General features: G+C 44.6%; 1 protein-coding gene across 1 annotated transcript in view; it reads right to left on the bottom strand.

Moving 5' to 3' along the window:
- Positions 1–18190, bottom strand: part of LOC111961825 (electrogenic sodium bicarbonate cotransporter 1) — a 69859-nt gene that overhangs the window by 11793 nt on the left and 39876 nt on the right. The window contains exons 10-19 of the mRNA XM_070442836.1: positions 17013–17146; positions 13133–13407; positions 12463–12518; positions 11990–12175; positions 9812–9925; positions 7476–7637; positions 6940–7118; positions 5351–5423; positions 1280–1348; positions 827–1000 (exon numbers count right to left, since the gene is read on the bottom strand). Coding sequence (XP_070298937.1) covers positions 827–1000; positions 1280–1348; positions 5351–5423; positions 6940–7118; positions 7476–7637; positions 9812–9925; positions 11990–12175; positions 12463–12518; positions 13133–13407; positions 17013–17146 — 1422 coding nt within the window. The remainder of the gene's footprint in view (positions 1–826; positions 1001–1279; positions 1349–5350; positions 5424–6939; positions 7119–7475; positions 7638–9811; positions 9926–11989; positions 12176–12462; positions 12519–13132; positions 13408–17012; positions 17147–18190) is intronic.

Raw genomic sequence — 18190 nt, 5'->3', positions numbered from 1 at the left:
AAATCTCAAACAGCCTACTGTCACACACAGATTCACAGACTAGCAGTAAATAAACTGAAACAAAGCGGAATCAGTAAATGAATGCCCGTTCTCCATTACTATTCAATGAAGATCCCGCCTTCATTCCGCTTTGATCAACCCTTTTTGCCTCGTGTGTGAATCTGGGCCAGAGATAGGCTACTTTGTTTTTATAGAGGAGCCGGTATGCAAATCCCCAAAAATGTGCCGGTACTACGTTCCGATCAGCTCCGGCCCAAGTCAAGCACTGGTCATAAGTTATTTAATGGTTACCTGGACTGTCTGCACGGACTCTATTCACATTCACAAAACTATACATTTATATACACACTATATGCACACACACACTACACTGACACCCTCACACAAAACCCTCACACATTCACTACATACGCACACACACACAAACATACCGACAACACAAACACACACACTTTTACCTTCATATGTTGCTGCTACTCTGTTCTTTATTTTACTCGTATTATTATCTATTATTATGCCTAGTCACTTAACCATGCCTTTATGTACACTATACCTCAAATACCTCGCACAACGTTCTAGTACTGGTATTTCCGTGTATATAGCTATTACCCCTGCACATTTATCTGGTACTGGTACTTCCTGTATATAGCTCCATTTTTGTGGATTTTATTCCTGGTGGTACTGTTTTAACTCTGCATCGTTGGGAAGGGCTCATAAGCATATCCCGGTTAAGTCTACTCTACACCCGCTGTATTCGGCGCATGTGACAAATAAACTTTGGTTTGTGTGTGTGTGTGTGCACGTGTGTTGCATGCTTAAGTCTTACCATGACAGGGAAGATGATTGCAGCGACAGTGGACTTGAGGACCCAGAGAAGGGCAAGGCAGAGGGCCTGTATGAAGGTGAACAGGTGGATACGACGCTGGGGAACGTGGCGCAAGTATATCAGGTCAGGCTGGTGCTTGGCTGGCATCAGGAGCAGCTGCAGCCGGTCCAAGAACTGATGGACAGACACAGTCGTACAGAAGTAAGGCCAGGATACATGGGGTGGGGAGCGACTGGCATCGCAGACAATATTATTGATGGGCTAATAACTAACAGGCATAGAGTTACAGACTCCATTTTGGCTCTATCTGAGTGTTCTTTGACTTACAGTTGTACAGAGGTAAGACCCAGATACATGGGAGTGGATGCGACTGGTGTACCATGTTGGTTAGCAGTGGACTAATATCACTAACGCCTAGAATTTCAGACTGCATTTTGGGTCAGAGTCACTCACCTGGACACCGTTGAGAGATGCCACGCCCATGTAGAGGAACACGCCATAGAGCACGGGCATAGGGATAAACTGGGAAGACAGAATAGGACTGGGTGAACGAGAGAAAGGTAATAGAGGCTGTATTTCCACAGAAATAATAACCAAAAAACAGCATTCCTCCCTTTTACTATTTTTTAGGGCTGATATGAAGTTATGGTTAACCCTGTTTTCAATAACAACAGTGAGAGACAAATAACTTTTGACGACATGTTGCATCGTTAACTCTCCAATGAATCACTGGGATATACAGTGGGGAGAACAAGTATTTGATACACTGCCGATTTTGCAGGTTTTCCTACTTACAAAGCATGTAGAGGTCTGTAATTTTTATCATAGGTACACTTCAACTATGAGAGACGGAATCTAAAACAAAAATCCAGAAAATCACATTGTATGATTTTTAAGTAATTAATTTGCATTTTATTGCATGACATAAGTATTTGATACATCAGAAAAGCAGAACTTAATATTTGGTACAGAAACCTTTGTTTGCAATTACAGAGATCATACGTTTCCTGTAGTTCTTGACTAGGTTTGCACACACTGCAGCAGGGATTTTGGCCCACTCCTCCCTACAGATCTTCTCCAGATCCTTCAGGTTTCGGGGCTGTCGCTGGGCAATACGGACTTTCAGCTCCCTCCAAAGATTTTCTATTGGGTTCAGGTCTGGAGACTCCAGGACCTTGAGATGCTTCTTACGGAGCCACTCCTTAGTTGCCATGGCTGTGTGTTTCGTGTCGTTGTCATGCTGGAAGACCCAGCCACGACCCATCTTCAATGCTCTTACTGAGGGAAGGAGGTTGTTGGCCCCATCCATCCTCCCCTCAATACGGTGCAGTCGTCCTGTCCCCTTTGCAGAAAAGCATCCCCAAAGAATGATGTTTCCACCTCCATGCTTCATGGTGTTCTTGGGGTTGTACTCATACTTCTTCTTCCTCCAAACACGGCGAGTGGAGTTAGACCAAAAAGCTCTATTTTTGTCTCATCAGACCACATGACCTTCTCCCATTCCTCCTCTGGATCATCCAGATGGTCATTGGCAAACTTCAGACAGGCCTGGACATGCACTGGCTTAAGCAGGGGGACCTTGCGTGCGCTGCAGGATTTTAATCCATGACGGCGTAGTGTGTTACTAATGGTTTTCTTTGAGACTGTGGTCCCAGCTCTCTTCACGTCATTGACCAGGTCCTGCCGTGTAGTTCTGGGCTGATCCCTCACCTTCCTCATGATCATTGATGCCCCACGAGGTGARATCTTGCATGGAGCCCCAGACCGAGGGTGATTGACCGTCATCTTGAACTTCTTCCATTTTCTAATAATTGCGCCAACAGTTGTTTCCTTCTCACCAAGCTGCTTGCCTATTGTCCTGTAGCCCATCCCAGCCTTGTGCAGGTCTACAATTTTATCCCTGATGTCCTTACACAGCTCTCTGGTCTTGGCCATTGTGGAGAGGTTGGAATCTGTTTGATTGAGTGTGTGGACAGGTGTCTTTTATACAGGTAACGAGTTCAAACAGGTGCAGTTAATACAGATAATGAGTGGAGAACAGGAGGGCTTCTAAAAGAAAAACTAACAGGTCTGTGAGAGCCGGAATTCTTACTGGTTGGTAGGTGATCAAATACTTATGTCATGCAATAAAATGCAAATTAATTATTTAAAAATCATACAATGTGATTTTCTGGATTTTTGTTTTAGATTCCGTCTCTCACAGTTGAAGTGTACCTATGATAAAAATTACAGACCTCTACATGCTTTGTAAGTAGGAAAACCTGCAAAATCGGCAGTGTATCAAATACTTGTTCTCCCCACTGTATATATACACACATAGATAGGGTGTGCTACCTTCTAATGTTTTGCAAGTTTATAGTCGGTTAGTCTGCACCTCGTTAACCTTTTTGGTGTATGTCGTTAGCTTCTACTAAATAACGTGTTGTATAACAAAACAACAAACACATTTATTCTACGTAGAAGGTGATCAATGCATTTACAGTCAGAACCAGCCTAAAATAGCAGTCTGTCGACATGGCCAAAGCACCTTATCTGGCATTACTAGAATGTGCTGTTACTAGAGTCGACCTGTCATGTGGCTGACCTCTGAACAGATCTGATAGAATGTGCTGCTACTAGAGTCTACTAGAGTAGAAGCTTAAGATCTCATCTTCATTGCCCAATGCCCACTGCACTGAGGCTAGGTAACACGGTCACCACCGATAAATCCGTGATAATCGAAGACTTCAACAAGCATTTCTCAACGGCTGGCCATGCCTTCCTCCTGGCTACTCCAACCTTGGCCAACAGCTCCGCCCCCTCCTTCCAGTTCTCTGCTGCCTGCGACTGGAACGAATTGCAAAAATCTCTGAAGATGGAGACCTTTATCTCCCTCAACAACTTTAAACATCTGCTATCTGAGCAGCTAACCGATCGCTGCAGCTGTACATAGTCCATCGGTTTATAGCCCACCCAATTTAACTACCTCATCCCCATACTGTTTTTATTTATTTACTTTTCTGCTCTTTTGCACACCAGTATCTCTACTTGCACATGATCATCTGATGATTTATCACYCCAGTGTTAATCTGCTAAATTGTAATTATTTGCTCCTATGGCCTATTTATTGCCTACCTCCTCATGCCTTTTGCACACATTGTATATAGATTCTCTTTTTTTCCCCTACTATGTTATTGACTTGTTTATTGTTTACTCCATGTGTAACTCTGTGTTGTTGTCTGTTCACACTGCTATGCTTTATCTTGGCCAGGTCGCAGTTGCAAATGAGAACTTGTTCTCAACTAGCCTACCTGGTTAAATAAAGGTGAAATAAAAATAAATAAAATAAAAATTAGAGATAGAGATATCCCCCAGGTAGTAGCTTGTCGTCTCTAGCTCTCAATTCTGGTCTTGTTGACCCATTACTTTCATATGTTCTTTATTCTGATGAAATGTTCACATGATGTTTCGCTGTCCGCTAATGTATATTATATATATAATGTATAGATCATGCATTCTATTGTACTTTTATTTTACATTTTATTTAAATGTATTTAACCAGGCGCGTCGTCCGGCCAAATCCGCTGCCCTATAGGACTCCCAATCACAGCTGGTTGTGATACAGCCTGGAATTAAACCAGGGTGTCTGTAGTGATGCCTCTAGCACTGAGATGCAGTGCCTTAGACCGCTGCGCCACTCGGGAGCCTAAGTTGTACTAGGTACTGATATATAGGTTTCCTGATTTTCTTTCTTGATCATGTGACATGTAATTATTATTTAAACAGAAGCCAGGTGTGGGTGCCTACCTATTACACTGATGGTGTGATTTCTGCCAAAACATTTATATTTTTTGTTTTTCACCTTTTTGGCATCATGATGGCCAAATAAAATAATTTTGATTTTTGTATTTAAGCATCAGTTTTGGATCTTTATTTTCACCAGCGTGCGGGTTTCCATCTAAGTATTCCTAGTTTTGATACCTACGCACTTGAAACTAACACTATTTGATAAAAAGGACCTCTAAAGAGCACATAATTTCTACTACCCTAAAGTGTCCACAAGGGGGAGTACCATTCCCACTCACTGTAAGGACAATGACAGTTTTTATATTTATAATGGTCAGATTAACAAGAGAACCAGAAACCTGACTAACCTACTCACTGAGCTGCAAACTGAGCCTAAGCCCCGATGATGAACATCTTTATTTCACATCACCTCAATTAGGCCACTCACTAATTGGATGACTACAATATTTCACAATTTGAATGAGTGATGGGATTTTCCACTTAAAGGGGAGGACAGTAATCCAGTAAGATTTAAAGGGAATGACCATGTCGATTTGTGGTCCTGTGTAATTTAGTTGGTAGCTAGAGCAACACCAGGATTGTGGGTTAGATTCCCGCTGGGACCACACATATGATAATGTATGCAAGTACTACTGTAAATCACCTTGGATAAAAGTGTCTGCTAAATGGCATATATTATTATAGATTTAAGGGAAATGAATATGCAGATTTAAAGGGAACAGGTGTTTGAAGTGTTACCTTGAGGATGGGAGCCATGAAGACAGACAGTCCAGTCAGAACGAAGACAAAGACACCGGTCACTCTCTGCTCTCTGAGTTAAGAAAGCATAGTTCATCACATCACACTGCACAGACACCACAGTCAGTTTTCTAACTTTTCTGTCCAAACTATTGACCACTGTTCTGATGTGACAATCAAATAACTTCAACATGTTCATGTAGTGCTATGGGAAGGGCTCTAAATGATCCTTTTTTAACACTGGTACCACATGAAATTTAGCAGCACCAGAAAATCCGATTAAATGTTTTTGTTGTTGATTGAGATAAATCTTATATTAGACCTATAGAATTCTAGCTACTTTTAAAGCACATGTTGTGCTTTAAATGATGAATGAATATTTAACACTGTAAAGACATTTGCTTATTATAAAAGCTCAAATGTTTATACTTATACCTGTCACTGAAATTACAAAGTAAATTGTCGTATACTAGGTTTTTACATTGTCTAAAAGCATTGTGTAAAATTGCACACTATCTCTTTAAAAACATCAGGTTTGTGATGACTACATGCAAGAGATCTCATTCATTCAGTTGCTATGACCATTGGTCTCCTGAAGAAGCTATCCCTTTTCCTTTCTGTGCCCCTAAATGTTTGGATATAGGTCTACTGGTAGTCACCAGGTTGTTGGCTAGCTAGCCAATGATGTAACATGACTTAAGTGTAAACAAATGGTTAACAACACGCAAGTCGTTTTAGAATGGCCCATGACATGGTTTATGAATTTTGAATATAAAATGCGGTCTCGGCGATCCGCTATAGGAAGAAGGTAAAAATGTTGCGCCATATGGGTCAGATATTTTAACCATTTTAGTATTTTCGGACAACTTAGGACGTTGCACACCCTTGGCTGAACGCTGTGTGCAATATCCTAAGTTATCAGAAAATACGAAAATGGTGGTAGAAAATGTTGTTTTATTAAGACAGTACATTTTTCCCCCAGTGTTTTATGGCAGCTCACCATTAAAGCTAGTTAAGGAGGAAAATCATGCCTTTGCAGCCTGAATGGAGGATGCTTTATGTATGAGCCGATCCACGGGAGACACTAGTGTATTTCCGGAAATGCACATCAATCCTAGATGATATTGCAGATCTAGCGGCTTCGTGTTTTTACTCTAGGGCACTCGGAAACAACGGTATAGTGAAACGTTATTATTAGAACAATTATGCCATTATCTGGGAGATATTTTTTCTAGACGCACAGTGCTCCCAAAATAAAACTACTTTTGCGATCAAATTGGTGGCACTTAGAGCCCTGTCTATGGGATTGTAAAATGTCATGTATCAATTTAAAACAAAACAAAAAACATACCTTTGTGTGGGAATGGCAACAAAGTGAAACTAAGGCCTTTGTAGGCTGCATGTGAAAGAGCCAGTAATCGTTCTGCTCTGATAACTCTCTTCGCTCCACTGACCCTCCCTCCTCGCTTACCTCCCAACTCCCTCCCTCCCTCCCACCCACCCTGCTCACCNCACCCACCCTGCTCACCTCCCTCCCCTCCTCCCTCCCCGCTCACCCACCCTCCCCTCCTCCCTCCCCGCTCACCCACCTGACACCCAGGAACTTGGGCTGCTCCCCAGGAGCCGAGCACTGGGTCTCCATCTTCAGAGAGTCGATGTGGGCGATGGAGATGACAGTAGCAGCCACGTACCAGGGCAGGCCCATGAAGGAACAAACGATCAGTAGTATTGCTACCCAGAACAGGTCCAAATGGTAGCCTGCCCCTTTCTGTGAGGACCAGGAGAGGAGAAGGTGTGTCAGTAACCACTAACCACAAGCAAACAGAGTCTAGTTCCTTAAACAAGTTACTATTGATGTAACATCCTATTCAAAGTGTTGAAAAACACCCCCAGAGCTCCCATTTCAGTCTCTACCCCTCTTCACCTACCCCCTAAAGCCATTTCTTCCCTCTTCTGCTGTGCCTCATTCTCTTATCTTAAGACATTATCTTATCTCATCTTCTTACCCCTCTAACCCAGCGGCCCTTCATCCCTCAATGTTCCCCTTCCATCCCTCCCATCCTCCCTTCCTCTACATCCACCCCTCCCTTTCCCCTCCATCCTATCCGCCCGCCATCCCCTCCACCTTAAGTTTGTGCTCCTTCCTGTTCACGATGACGGCGGTGATCTGCTGGTCCATGAACACCAGGATGGTGACCAGGAGAGCAGGGAGGGCTGCTGCCAGATAAACCCACCACGGGTTCCCTCCAAATGGGGGTACGAACCAGCCACGGTTGGGGCTGGTGGGCTGGGGACCAGGAGCAGAGAGACACAGCCAGTCAGATATAAAGTAGGTCAGGGTGGATAAACACACAATACAACAGACACACATCATCCTTGCCAAGTAAACATTCATGGTTGCAGGATATTGTTAGAAATGTCATTTTGTTGTTATAACATTACACTAACTCATGGAATATATTTTATATTACGGTTGCCCAGACAATAACCTAAAAAGTTACTACTTACTCTGTTCTCACAATTAAGAAATGTGAAGGGAGGGTGACCACAAAAATGTATGCGTAAAGTAGAGGTAAAGAAACACATGCGCAGAATGTGATACATATGTTTTACTCTGGGGAAGAGGCTTCCAGTTGGGGGGGATTGGAGCAGAACGGGGCGGTTAACTTCAGAACCGATACTTCACACCTCCTCACCCACACTCCCTCCACCACCCGAGACAGAACCTAGGCACCACCACCACACCCGAGAACAGCCTAGCCCTCCACTACCCGAGACAGCCTAGGCCCTGCACACCACCCGAGACAGCCTAGCCCTGCTCCACCACCCGAGACAGCCTAGGCCCTGCACCACCACCCGAGACAGCCTAGGCACACCCAGCACCACCCGAGACAGCCTAGGCCCACCCACCACCACCCGAGACAGCCTAGGCACCCCACCACCACCCGAGACAGCCTAGGCACCCCACCACCACCCGAGACAGCCTAGGCACCCCACCACCACCCGAGACAGCCTAGGCCCTCCACCACTTGTCGTGGAAAATTGCAAGATTATGTTATAATGCTTGTATTACATTATAATGGTTGTTTTATTCGACAGAATAGAGTATTCTGTTAACTATTGTGTGTGTTTCCACTGAGGATGGGCCTCTATGAGATAGCACTGACAGAGGAGATGTACGATATCTTTGGGTGATATAACCTAAAGAGCATTCCAGATTGGATGAGGTAATGGTTCTGTACTATGAAGTACCAGTAACGAGATTAGAACCTCGTCTTATGGACCAAACTGAGCGATAATTTATAGCGAATGTTATCTGACTAAGGATACTCCTTTCTCAATTTATAAAGTCCCTTTGTGAAGAGTTCCTAAGATCTGTGGTTCGTCATGTAGGTTGAGAGGGTGTATCTTGGCTATAAAAGATCTTTGTAATTTCTGTACTCACTTCCAATGGTTCATTAGAAATGGTGCATCATTGAAAGTCAAATTGCTATTGCAAAGCTCTTATTATTAAAGATGTAGTTTAAGTATAACTCTGACTGGTGTGTGAAGTTTGTAACTCTCCTCATTTGGTAAAGCAGAAATATGCCACCCACACACTCGAGACACCCTAGGCCCCCCCACCCGAGACAGCCTAGGCCCTCCAACACCCGAGACAGCCTAGGCCCTCCACCACTCGAGACAGCCTAGCCCTCCACCACCCGAGACAGCCTAGGCCCTCCACCACCCGAGACAGCCTAGGCCCTCCACCACCCGAGACAGCCTAGGTCCTCCACCACCCGAGACAGCCTAGGCCCTCCACCACCCGAGACAGCCGAGCCCTCCCACCCGAGACAGCCCTAGGCCCTCCACCACCCGAGACAGCCTAGGCCCTCCACCACTCGATACAGCCTAGCCTCCACCACCCGAGACAGCCTAGGTCCTCCACCACCGAGAACAGCCTAGGCCCCTCCACCACCCGAGACAGCCTAGGCCCTCCACCACCCGAGACAGCCTAGGCCCTCCACCACCCGATACAGCCTAGCCGATCCACCACCCGAGACAGCCTAGGCCCTCCACCACCCGAGACAGCCTAGGCCCTCCACCACCCGAGACAGCCTAGGCCCTCCACCACCCGAGACAGCCTAGGCCCTCCACCACTACCCTGGATTATACAAGACTTTATAACAATGATTACAAAGACTTTATGTCTGCCTAAGACAAGGCAGCATTGTTCAGGTAGAGATCAGATTGATACACCAGTCCCTCTTGTGTAATTCTAGAAAACGATACCTGGACCAGAGTATACTACATACTCCTTTGCTTCTATTTGAATTTAAAGCCTTATCACTAACGTGAATGTTTGTGTGAAACTGTGCACTATACAACAAAATAAAAACAGAGGATTGTGGACATTATGCAAGGTCAACGTTTTAGAACAAGGCCCGTCTCAATACTACTGTAATCCACCCAGGTTCTCACCTTGAATTCAGTTGGCACGATGAGCTTTGGTGTGTCCACTCCGACAAAGGCATCCACTCCACAGAAGATAACAATAGTCAGGATGATTGCAAAATCACTGATCAGCTTCCTCACCTACGGTACAATAGAGGGTGGACAATCTTGTTGATATGACAGTTAGGCAAGGCTTTTGGCTGAGGCAATACAGTAAGGACTTCCCTTTTTCAATGTTACGTCCAGGGAAAGACTGAATTTACGTCACACAAAAAATGTTCTAAGGTGGAGCAGAATGTTTTTTAGCTAACCCATTATGGCCTGTGTAGTTCCTTTACTCATTAAGCTAATCAGGGTGTGCTAGCCATAATAATCCAATTTTCTCACGTTTCACATACATATACACTACCTGTCAAAAGTTTTACAACACCTATTCATTCAAGGGTTTTTCTTTATTTTTACTATTTTCTACATTGTATAATAATAGTGAAGACCTCAAAACTATGAAATAAAACATATGGAATCATGTAGTAAACAAAAAAGTGTTAAACAAATCAAAATATATTTTATATTTGAGATTCTTCAAATAGCCACCCATTGCCTTGATGACAACTTTGCACACTCTTGATTCAATGTCTGTTTTTGTTTTTTTGTTTTATCTTCTTCTCAAAACCTCCCTGGTCTTTAAGGTTGAATCTGTGTTTGAAATTCACTGCTCGACTGAGGGACCAAACAGAAAATTGTATGTCTGGGCTACAGAGATGAGGTAGTCATTCAAAATCATGTGAAATACTATTATATCCATGTAACTTATTATGTGACTTGTTAAGCAATTTTTTACTCCTGAACTTTTAGGCTTGCCATAATAAAGGGGTTGAATACTTATTGACTCAAGACATTTCAGCTTTTCATTGGTAATTAATTTGTGAAAAAAATAAAAACATAATTCCACTTTGACATTATGGGGTATTGTGTGTAGGCCAGTGACAAAAAATACTGGACTCATGTTGGGCAATAACCAACAGTTCAAAGCCTTTACGATGTTCAACAGGGCCCTCCCTGCCCTGGCCTGTGTGATGGAGGAAAGCTACAGTGCATGGCCTCCTTGGAAAGTTCAGCCCTCCCTCTCTGTCCCTGCCATGGGGAAATGAATGAGTGATATTTTAACATCTATGGTCCTGCCGGGCTGTACGGTAACAGCCAGCCATGCCGTGAGATGCAGAACAGATAAGGGAGTTGGCAGAGAGAGGAGCAACGAGCAGGGTGAAGTGAGCCTTGCTCTGGGCCTGTATTCAAAAAGCGTCTCACAGTCAGAGTGCTGATCTAGGATTAGGTCCCACCTGTCCATAGGATCTTAAGTTATTATCTAAAAGGCAAGGTAACTAATGTCTTTGCGTGAATGAGAACAAGAGGAGATGGGTAGATCTTCAATTGGCAAGGCAGAGATGAGTACTACTTCTCATGTATCAGACTCTTCATGTATTTTAGGATTCATGAGGTGGAAGTGTAGTTGTTTAGTGTTGGTGTGAAGTGTGGGGTTAATACACAGCATCTTAAGCTGTTCGTCCACTAGGTTTGTGTGTTTTAGGACACTGAAGTGCAAGTGTAGGTGTGAGTTTGGTTGATACATAGCACCTTAAACAGTGTCAGAGAGTGACATCTGACTTTCCTGCTAAGACTCTCATTGACATCAGAGCCTATCGAATAACCTGAGAATGTCACAGCAAGGAGGAGGGAGCAGGGGGATATAGAGCGATGTGCTGTACATCATGACAAATCGCAATAAAACCTGGAATACCAGCAGCTCAGTAGATACTAACCGGGTCAGGGCTGTCGGGGGCGGGGGGTTGATTTGTTCCTCTGAAGTAAGTTTCACTCCACTGAACCCAAACATGGCTCATGGAAATTTGCCAAGAAAACATGTAAAGATATGGTAGGAACGTCATGCAGTAGGCATATGACTTCTGTACATCAACACCATCTGTAAATGTATGCACAATAACCTGATTGTATTGTCTACACAATGTTGACGTTTCAATTTCTTTCGCCCTTTTCCCTTTTGAAAAATCAAACCAAACTTGGATCCTGAAACATGATTGGCCAGCTGGGTAGTAAAACTAAGAACCTGCAACATGATTGGCCTACGGGGCTGTCACAATTTTGATCCTGAAACGTGACTGGCGGTCGGGGCTGTCAGTCACTCACGGTGGTGGGGAAGAAGCGGCTGAACTTGAACTTCTTGAGAGACATGGAGCAGGTGTAGGTCCCCAGGAAAAGGATGAATGACATCAGAGTGACGTCAGGGACGAAGCCACAGGCTGGACCAATCAGCTCGCCGCCGTATACCACACACTGATTCTTGTCGAGAGACGCCCATGTGGCGTTTACCGACTACGGGAGAGACAGGCACACACAGACAAAATCATTACCTCATTTGTCATGACTACGGGTTCAAATTAATCAGTACATACAGAAGCTGCTAAAACCATTTTTTTTAAACCATCAACAATGCGTCTGTATGGTTGATGGATAACACTGCCATAACCTAATTAACCCACACCAGCTCAGACACATTCCTGTCTGAGACACACTCAGAAATATACATTTCCTTCAGACCTTCTTGTGACTGAAGAATATATGGCTGTCAGAGAAGAAATACTCCAGTGACTGCTGCTTACCAGATCAGCATTGTTTATCCAGGCATGGGCATCGCTATAGAGACCCGTCATATTGCCTGGATGGAAACAAACAAACAGTGAGGTCTCCACAAAACCACTTTACGAGGCACTTGTCAAAACTATAATGTGCATTTTCCTCAAGCATATGCAGTGTTACCACAGATAGAACAAAGAGACAGATATTTCACCGGACGTATAAATGTGAAGCATCCGCTTAGCTGGCCGGCAGTGGGAGAAGATGGCCGACATTCTGCACATTTTCTCATCGATGAAACATTTGATCTCGATACAGTTTTCTGTTCCCAAAACTATAATCTGTTATGAACAGAGTGGACTAATGATATCTCTTAAGTGAACACAAACTTGGAACATGTGATTATCTCCCGTTTAAAAATTGTTAAAAATTGTGTAATGTTTGCTTTCTGGACTATACCGACATCAATAGGACGGGAGCTCACCGACTCAAAGTTAGAGCAATTTCAGAGCCCAAGAAACACAGGCCAAACCACAGAACCAGAAAGAGATTACATTTATATTGGCTAAACCCTCTTCGGTAGCTACACCCCTGTTGTCACCTGGACAGGACCACCTTAATCATTAGCACTTCCTGATCTGATTGGTTTAAACTACAAAACAGCCAATGAGCTGTGAGCAGTGCTGATAAGCGTACCGTCGTCCGGTGGGGGCATGCAGCGGCAGTCGTACATTGTGACGTAGTTGGGGTCATAGCCAGCGTTGATGGGGTTGTAGTGGGCCAGCTTCAGCATCTTCTTGAAGGCGTCGTAAATGAAGATGAAGGAGATGAGGGAAGAAAAGCCCTCCTCTGTGAAGCGTGTGAAGTACTTGACCAGGGAGCTGGCATCTGTGGCAACCAGCACCAGGCAGAAGAAGGCTGACCAAAGGCCGATCCACAGCCTGAACTCCAGGTAGTCAAAGTCATGGTCTCTGGAGGGGAAAGAGAGAGAGAGAGAAGGTACAACCATGGTTAGTTAGTCTAAGAGCAGGCCGATCCAAAGCCTGAACTCCAGGTAGTTAAAGTCATGGTCTCTGTAGAGGGAGAGGTCGGAGAGATGGTAGAACCATAGTTTAATATTAATGTATTAACATTTATTGAAACCGGAAGTCCCTTCTAAGGCACTTGGAAGTTCCTATCCAAATATCGATGTTTTCACAGCATGTATGCATGTATCAGAGAACCAACAGAAAGACAGATGGAGGCTGTAAATCCAGCTCACAAAGTAATAGAGTGCATGGCGGCATAGGCTCAGACCCGACCCGAGGAAACATGGCCCCATCGCCTCAGCGTTGATAGTTTCCATTCACGGTGTGACATTCAATGAATGTAAATGATTGATAATGGAACATAGCCAAGCCAGTGTTGTCTGTAATGTAATGCTAGAAGAAGGTCTCTGGGATGGCAAGAGAAGGTAAGGAGGAAGAGAGAGAAGAGAGAGAAGAAAGAGGAGAAGAGAATTCTGCTCTGGTCCGTGTGGGAGCAGGTCTGGACTGGTGACCCCATTCAGGTGAGGAAGTAGGAAGTAGCGAGCAGGACGCATGGGAAATTGAGGGACAATCAGCCTGGCAACGGAACTGAGGGCAGTTTGTTTGTTACTGTGAATAAAATTGTTTGTTCAAGATACAAATACTTGACAGTGGCTAACGTCTGACTGCAGAAGAAATTCATATTGTTTATGTCTTTCATGAGTATTATTATACTGAACAAAAATATAAACACAACATGTAAAGAGTTAGTTCCATGTTTCATGAGCTGAAAAAAAAGATCCTAGAAATTGTCCATATGCACAAAAAGCTTATTTCTCTCAAATTGTGCACAAGTTTACATCCCTGTTTAGGAGCATTTATCCTTTGCCAAGATAATCCATCCACCTGACAGGTGTGTCATATCAAGAAGCTGATTAAACAGCATTATCATATGATCATTACACAGGTACACCTTGTGCTGTGGACAATAAAAGGCCACTCTTAAATGTGCAGTTTTTTCACACAACACAATGCCACAGATGTCTCTAGTTTTGAGGGAGTGTGCAATTGGCATGCTGACTGCAGGAACTTCCACCAGAGCTGTTGCCCAAGAATGTAATGTTCATTTCTCGACCATAAGCCGCCTCCAACATCGTTTTAGAGAATTTGGCAGTATGTTCAACCAGCCTCACAACCGCAGACCCCGTGTAACCACGACAGCCCGGGACCTCCTCATCCGGCTTCTTCCCTTGTGGGATCGTCTGAGACCAGCCACTCGGAGAGCTGATGAAACTGAGGAATATTGGTGTCTGTAATAAACCCTTTTGTGGGGGAAAAACTACAGTAATTCTGATTGGCTGGGCCTGGCTTCCCAGTGGGTGGCCCTGGCTCCCAAGTGACTGCGCCCCTGCCCATTCATGTGAAATCCATAAATTAGGTCTTAATGAATTCATTTCAATTGATTGATTTCCTTATATGAACTGTATCTCAGTAAAATCGTTGAAATTGTTGCATGTTGCTTTTATATTTTTGTTCAACTAGATTATTAATTAAAGGAAACAGGAAGCCGGAGGTTGTCAATAGAAAAGCAAGATTCTACGCTGCCCAAAAGGAACACTAAACACATGTGGTTGGGGTTAGGATATTTGGTGGGCACCATGGTAACCTTGAGCCAGTTCCACATACTGTACCACTGGTAATCCTCACAACAACAGTCCAACTCTGAAAACAAACAAAACATCTCTAGGACCATTATAGCTGCTAATTTGTTTTACTTCTATTGAATTCTCTCACAGACACATACACTGAGTATACAAAACATTAAGGACATCTCCTCTTTCCATGACAAACTGACTAGGTGAATCATGGTGAAAGCTATGATCCCTTATTGATGTAACTTGTTAAATCCACTTCAATCAGTGTAGATGAAGGCGAGGAGACTGGTTAAAATAAAGATTTTTAAGCCTTGAGACAATTGAGACATGGATTGTGTATGTGTGCTATTCAGAGGGTGAATGGGCAAGACAAAAAATGTAAATGCCTTTGAACGGGGTATAGTACAGTAGGTGCCAGGTGCACCGGTTTGTGTCAAGAACTGCAACTTTAGCAGAGGTTTTCACACTGAACTGTTTCCGGTGTGTATCAAGAATGGTCCACCACCCAAAGGACATCCAGGAAGGTGTTGGTTATGTTTTACCAGTCATATGAGGTCATTTAAATATTTCAATATGAGACAGACAGAGAGAGCGCAAGACAGAGAGAGAGCGCAAGACAAACAGAGAGAACGAGACAGACAGACAGAGACAGAGACAGAGAGAGACGGAGAGACAGAGAGACAGAGAGAGAGACGGAGAGAGAGACGGAGAGAGAGAGACGGAGAGAGAGACGGAGAGCGGGACAGACAGGGGAGGTGGGAGAGCGGACAGACAGATGGAGAGGCGGGAGGAAGTGACAGAGGAGAGAGGGGGAGAGAGGGAGACGGAGAGAGAGAACGAGAGAGGAGGGACGGGAGGGGAGGCGGTCAGACAGACATGGGGCGGACAGGAGATGGAGAGGCGAGTGACAGAGAGAGAGAGAGAGAGAGAGACGGAGAGGCGTACAGAGATGGAGAGCGAAGCGAGAGTGACGAGAGAGAGAGAGAGACGGGAGAGGCGGTCAGACAGACGGAGAAGGCGGGACAGGAGTAGGCGGAGTGACAGAGAGAGAGGAGAGAGAGAGAGAGAAAGAGAGAGAGAGAGGAGAGAGAGAGAGGAGAGGAAGAGAGAGGAGAGGGAGAGAGAGAGAGAGAGAGAGAGAGAGGAGAGAGAGAGAGAGAAGAGAGAGAGAGAGAGAGAGAGAGAGAGGAGGAGAGAGAGAGGAGAGAGGGGACGAGAGACGGAGAGACAGAAGACAGAGAGCGGACAGGACAGTGGGCGTGAGGAGAGCGTGGACCAGACAGACAGAGAGGCGGAGATGGAGAGATGGCGAGATGGAGAGACGGAGAAGCAGAGAGATGGAGAGGCAGAGAGACGGAGAGATGGAGAGACAGACAGACAGACAGACAGACAGACAGACAGACAGACAGACAGACAGACAGACAGACAGACAGACGGAGACAGAGGGACAGAAGGAGAGAGACAGACAGACAGACGGAGGAGAGAACAGACGGAGAGAGAGACAGACGGACGGAGAGAGACAGACAGACGGAGAGACGGAGAGAGACATACAGACGGAGAGAGACATACAGACGGAGAGAGACAGACGGAGACAGAAAGAGAGAGAGATATTTATGTTTATTTATTTTCCCTTTTGTACATCGTTATAACACTGTACATAGCCATAATATGACATTTGAAATGTTTCTACTCCTTTGAAACTTTTGAGAGTGAAATATTTACTGTTCATTTTTGATTGTTTATTTCACTTTTGTTAATTAACCATTTCACATGCTTTGGAAATGTGTTTCCCATGCCAATAAAGCCCTTTGAATGTAATTGAGTGAGCGAGTGAGAGAGCTAGAAAGAGACAGGGAGAGAGAGATGAAGTATCAATATCTGTGGTGCTCAAAATGCAGGTGTAAGAGAGCTCACTTGCTGAAGTTGAAGAGGAGCCTTTCAAACACCAGTACAGGACCTGTGCTGCTGAGAATGGTGAGAGGCTGGCCAGCCAGCAGACAGAATATGGCCCCCGTCAGTGCCGTGCCCAGGAAACTCTCCAACACACCCTGAAAGAGGAGAGGGACACAGATAGGCTGGTGAGTCAAAGAAACAGCATACAGATAGACACGCAGATGGATATGTTTGTCCCAAATCCATTGAAAGTGTTAGTGGGTGTCCTGGTGGGGTTAAAGGTCAAGGACACAGTAAACAGTGATGGTCACATTTCAACCCACTGTTGTATATGTTTAAACCAAATGGGACTGGACCAGAGAGCGTTTGGTAGAGGACTGGCGGCAAGGTCTGGTTCCAAACTACTGTTCTGGTACCCAACCCTCACAAATAAAACTAAGCACATGGTAATATTTTTATAATCTAAAGAAATCCATTTAGTTTCTGTGTATGTATGGGAACTGGGAATTGTCAAGTGTGCAATTGAAACTAACTACATCATGATATCAATCTGCTGATTCAGCGAGATCTCTATTTTCCCCATCACCCAGCTCCAGACACACAGAGAGCTGTTATACTGGCCCATCAGGACAGACAGCCCTGTTCAAGTTCACATTGTGACATCATGTGTTTTTACTAGGTGTCATTTACACAGCATATCCAGGCCTGGGTGGGAGACAGTGGACAGCTGGGATGCAGGATCAGAGCTGCGCTACCTGGAACACTGTGCTCCTGTGGCTTGGACAGCTAAGGCTTCTGGGAAAGGTCAGAGGTCAGTCGAGAGATTCCCATGCAATCGGGAGGACGGGGGAGGGGGAGACGGGGCAGTGACAAGGCTAGCTGAGTAATCTGGATCTGTGGTTATTTCCAGAGCAGCCAAATCCCCTGAGGCCAGCCCTCCCTGCGCATGCCTTCCTTGTCCAACACATCCGGGGGGAGGCTGTGCGTGTTTTTAGGTTCAGGAGTTCTCCGTAATCATGTCACCTGGTCAGATCACATAGCGATAAAATGATATCTTCGCTGTCTGACAAAAACCTCTTATCTCCCAAACATAAACTTTTTAGGAAATTTAAAAAATGGCCTTATTTTACAATTAACAACCAACCAAACTTCAGAAGCTAATTTGAATACATTTTCTTGGTCCTAGAGTCTTGAAATGT

The sequence above is a fragment of the Salvelinus sp. IW2-2015 genome, linkage group LG4q.1:29 (genome assembly GCF_002910315.2).
Source record: "Salvelinus sp. IW2-2015 linkage group LG4q.1:29, ASM291031v2, whole genome shotgun sequence".
Lineage (NCBI taxonomy): Eukaryota > Metazoa > Chordata > Actinopteri > Salmoniformes > Salmonidae > Salvelinus > Salvelinus sp. IW2-2015.
The sequence above is the reverse complement of the archived record's forward strand: the minus strand, read 5'-3'. Positions and strand labels throughout refer to the sequence as shown.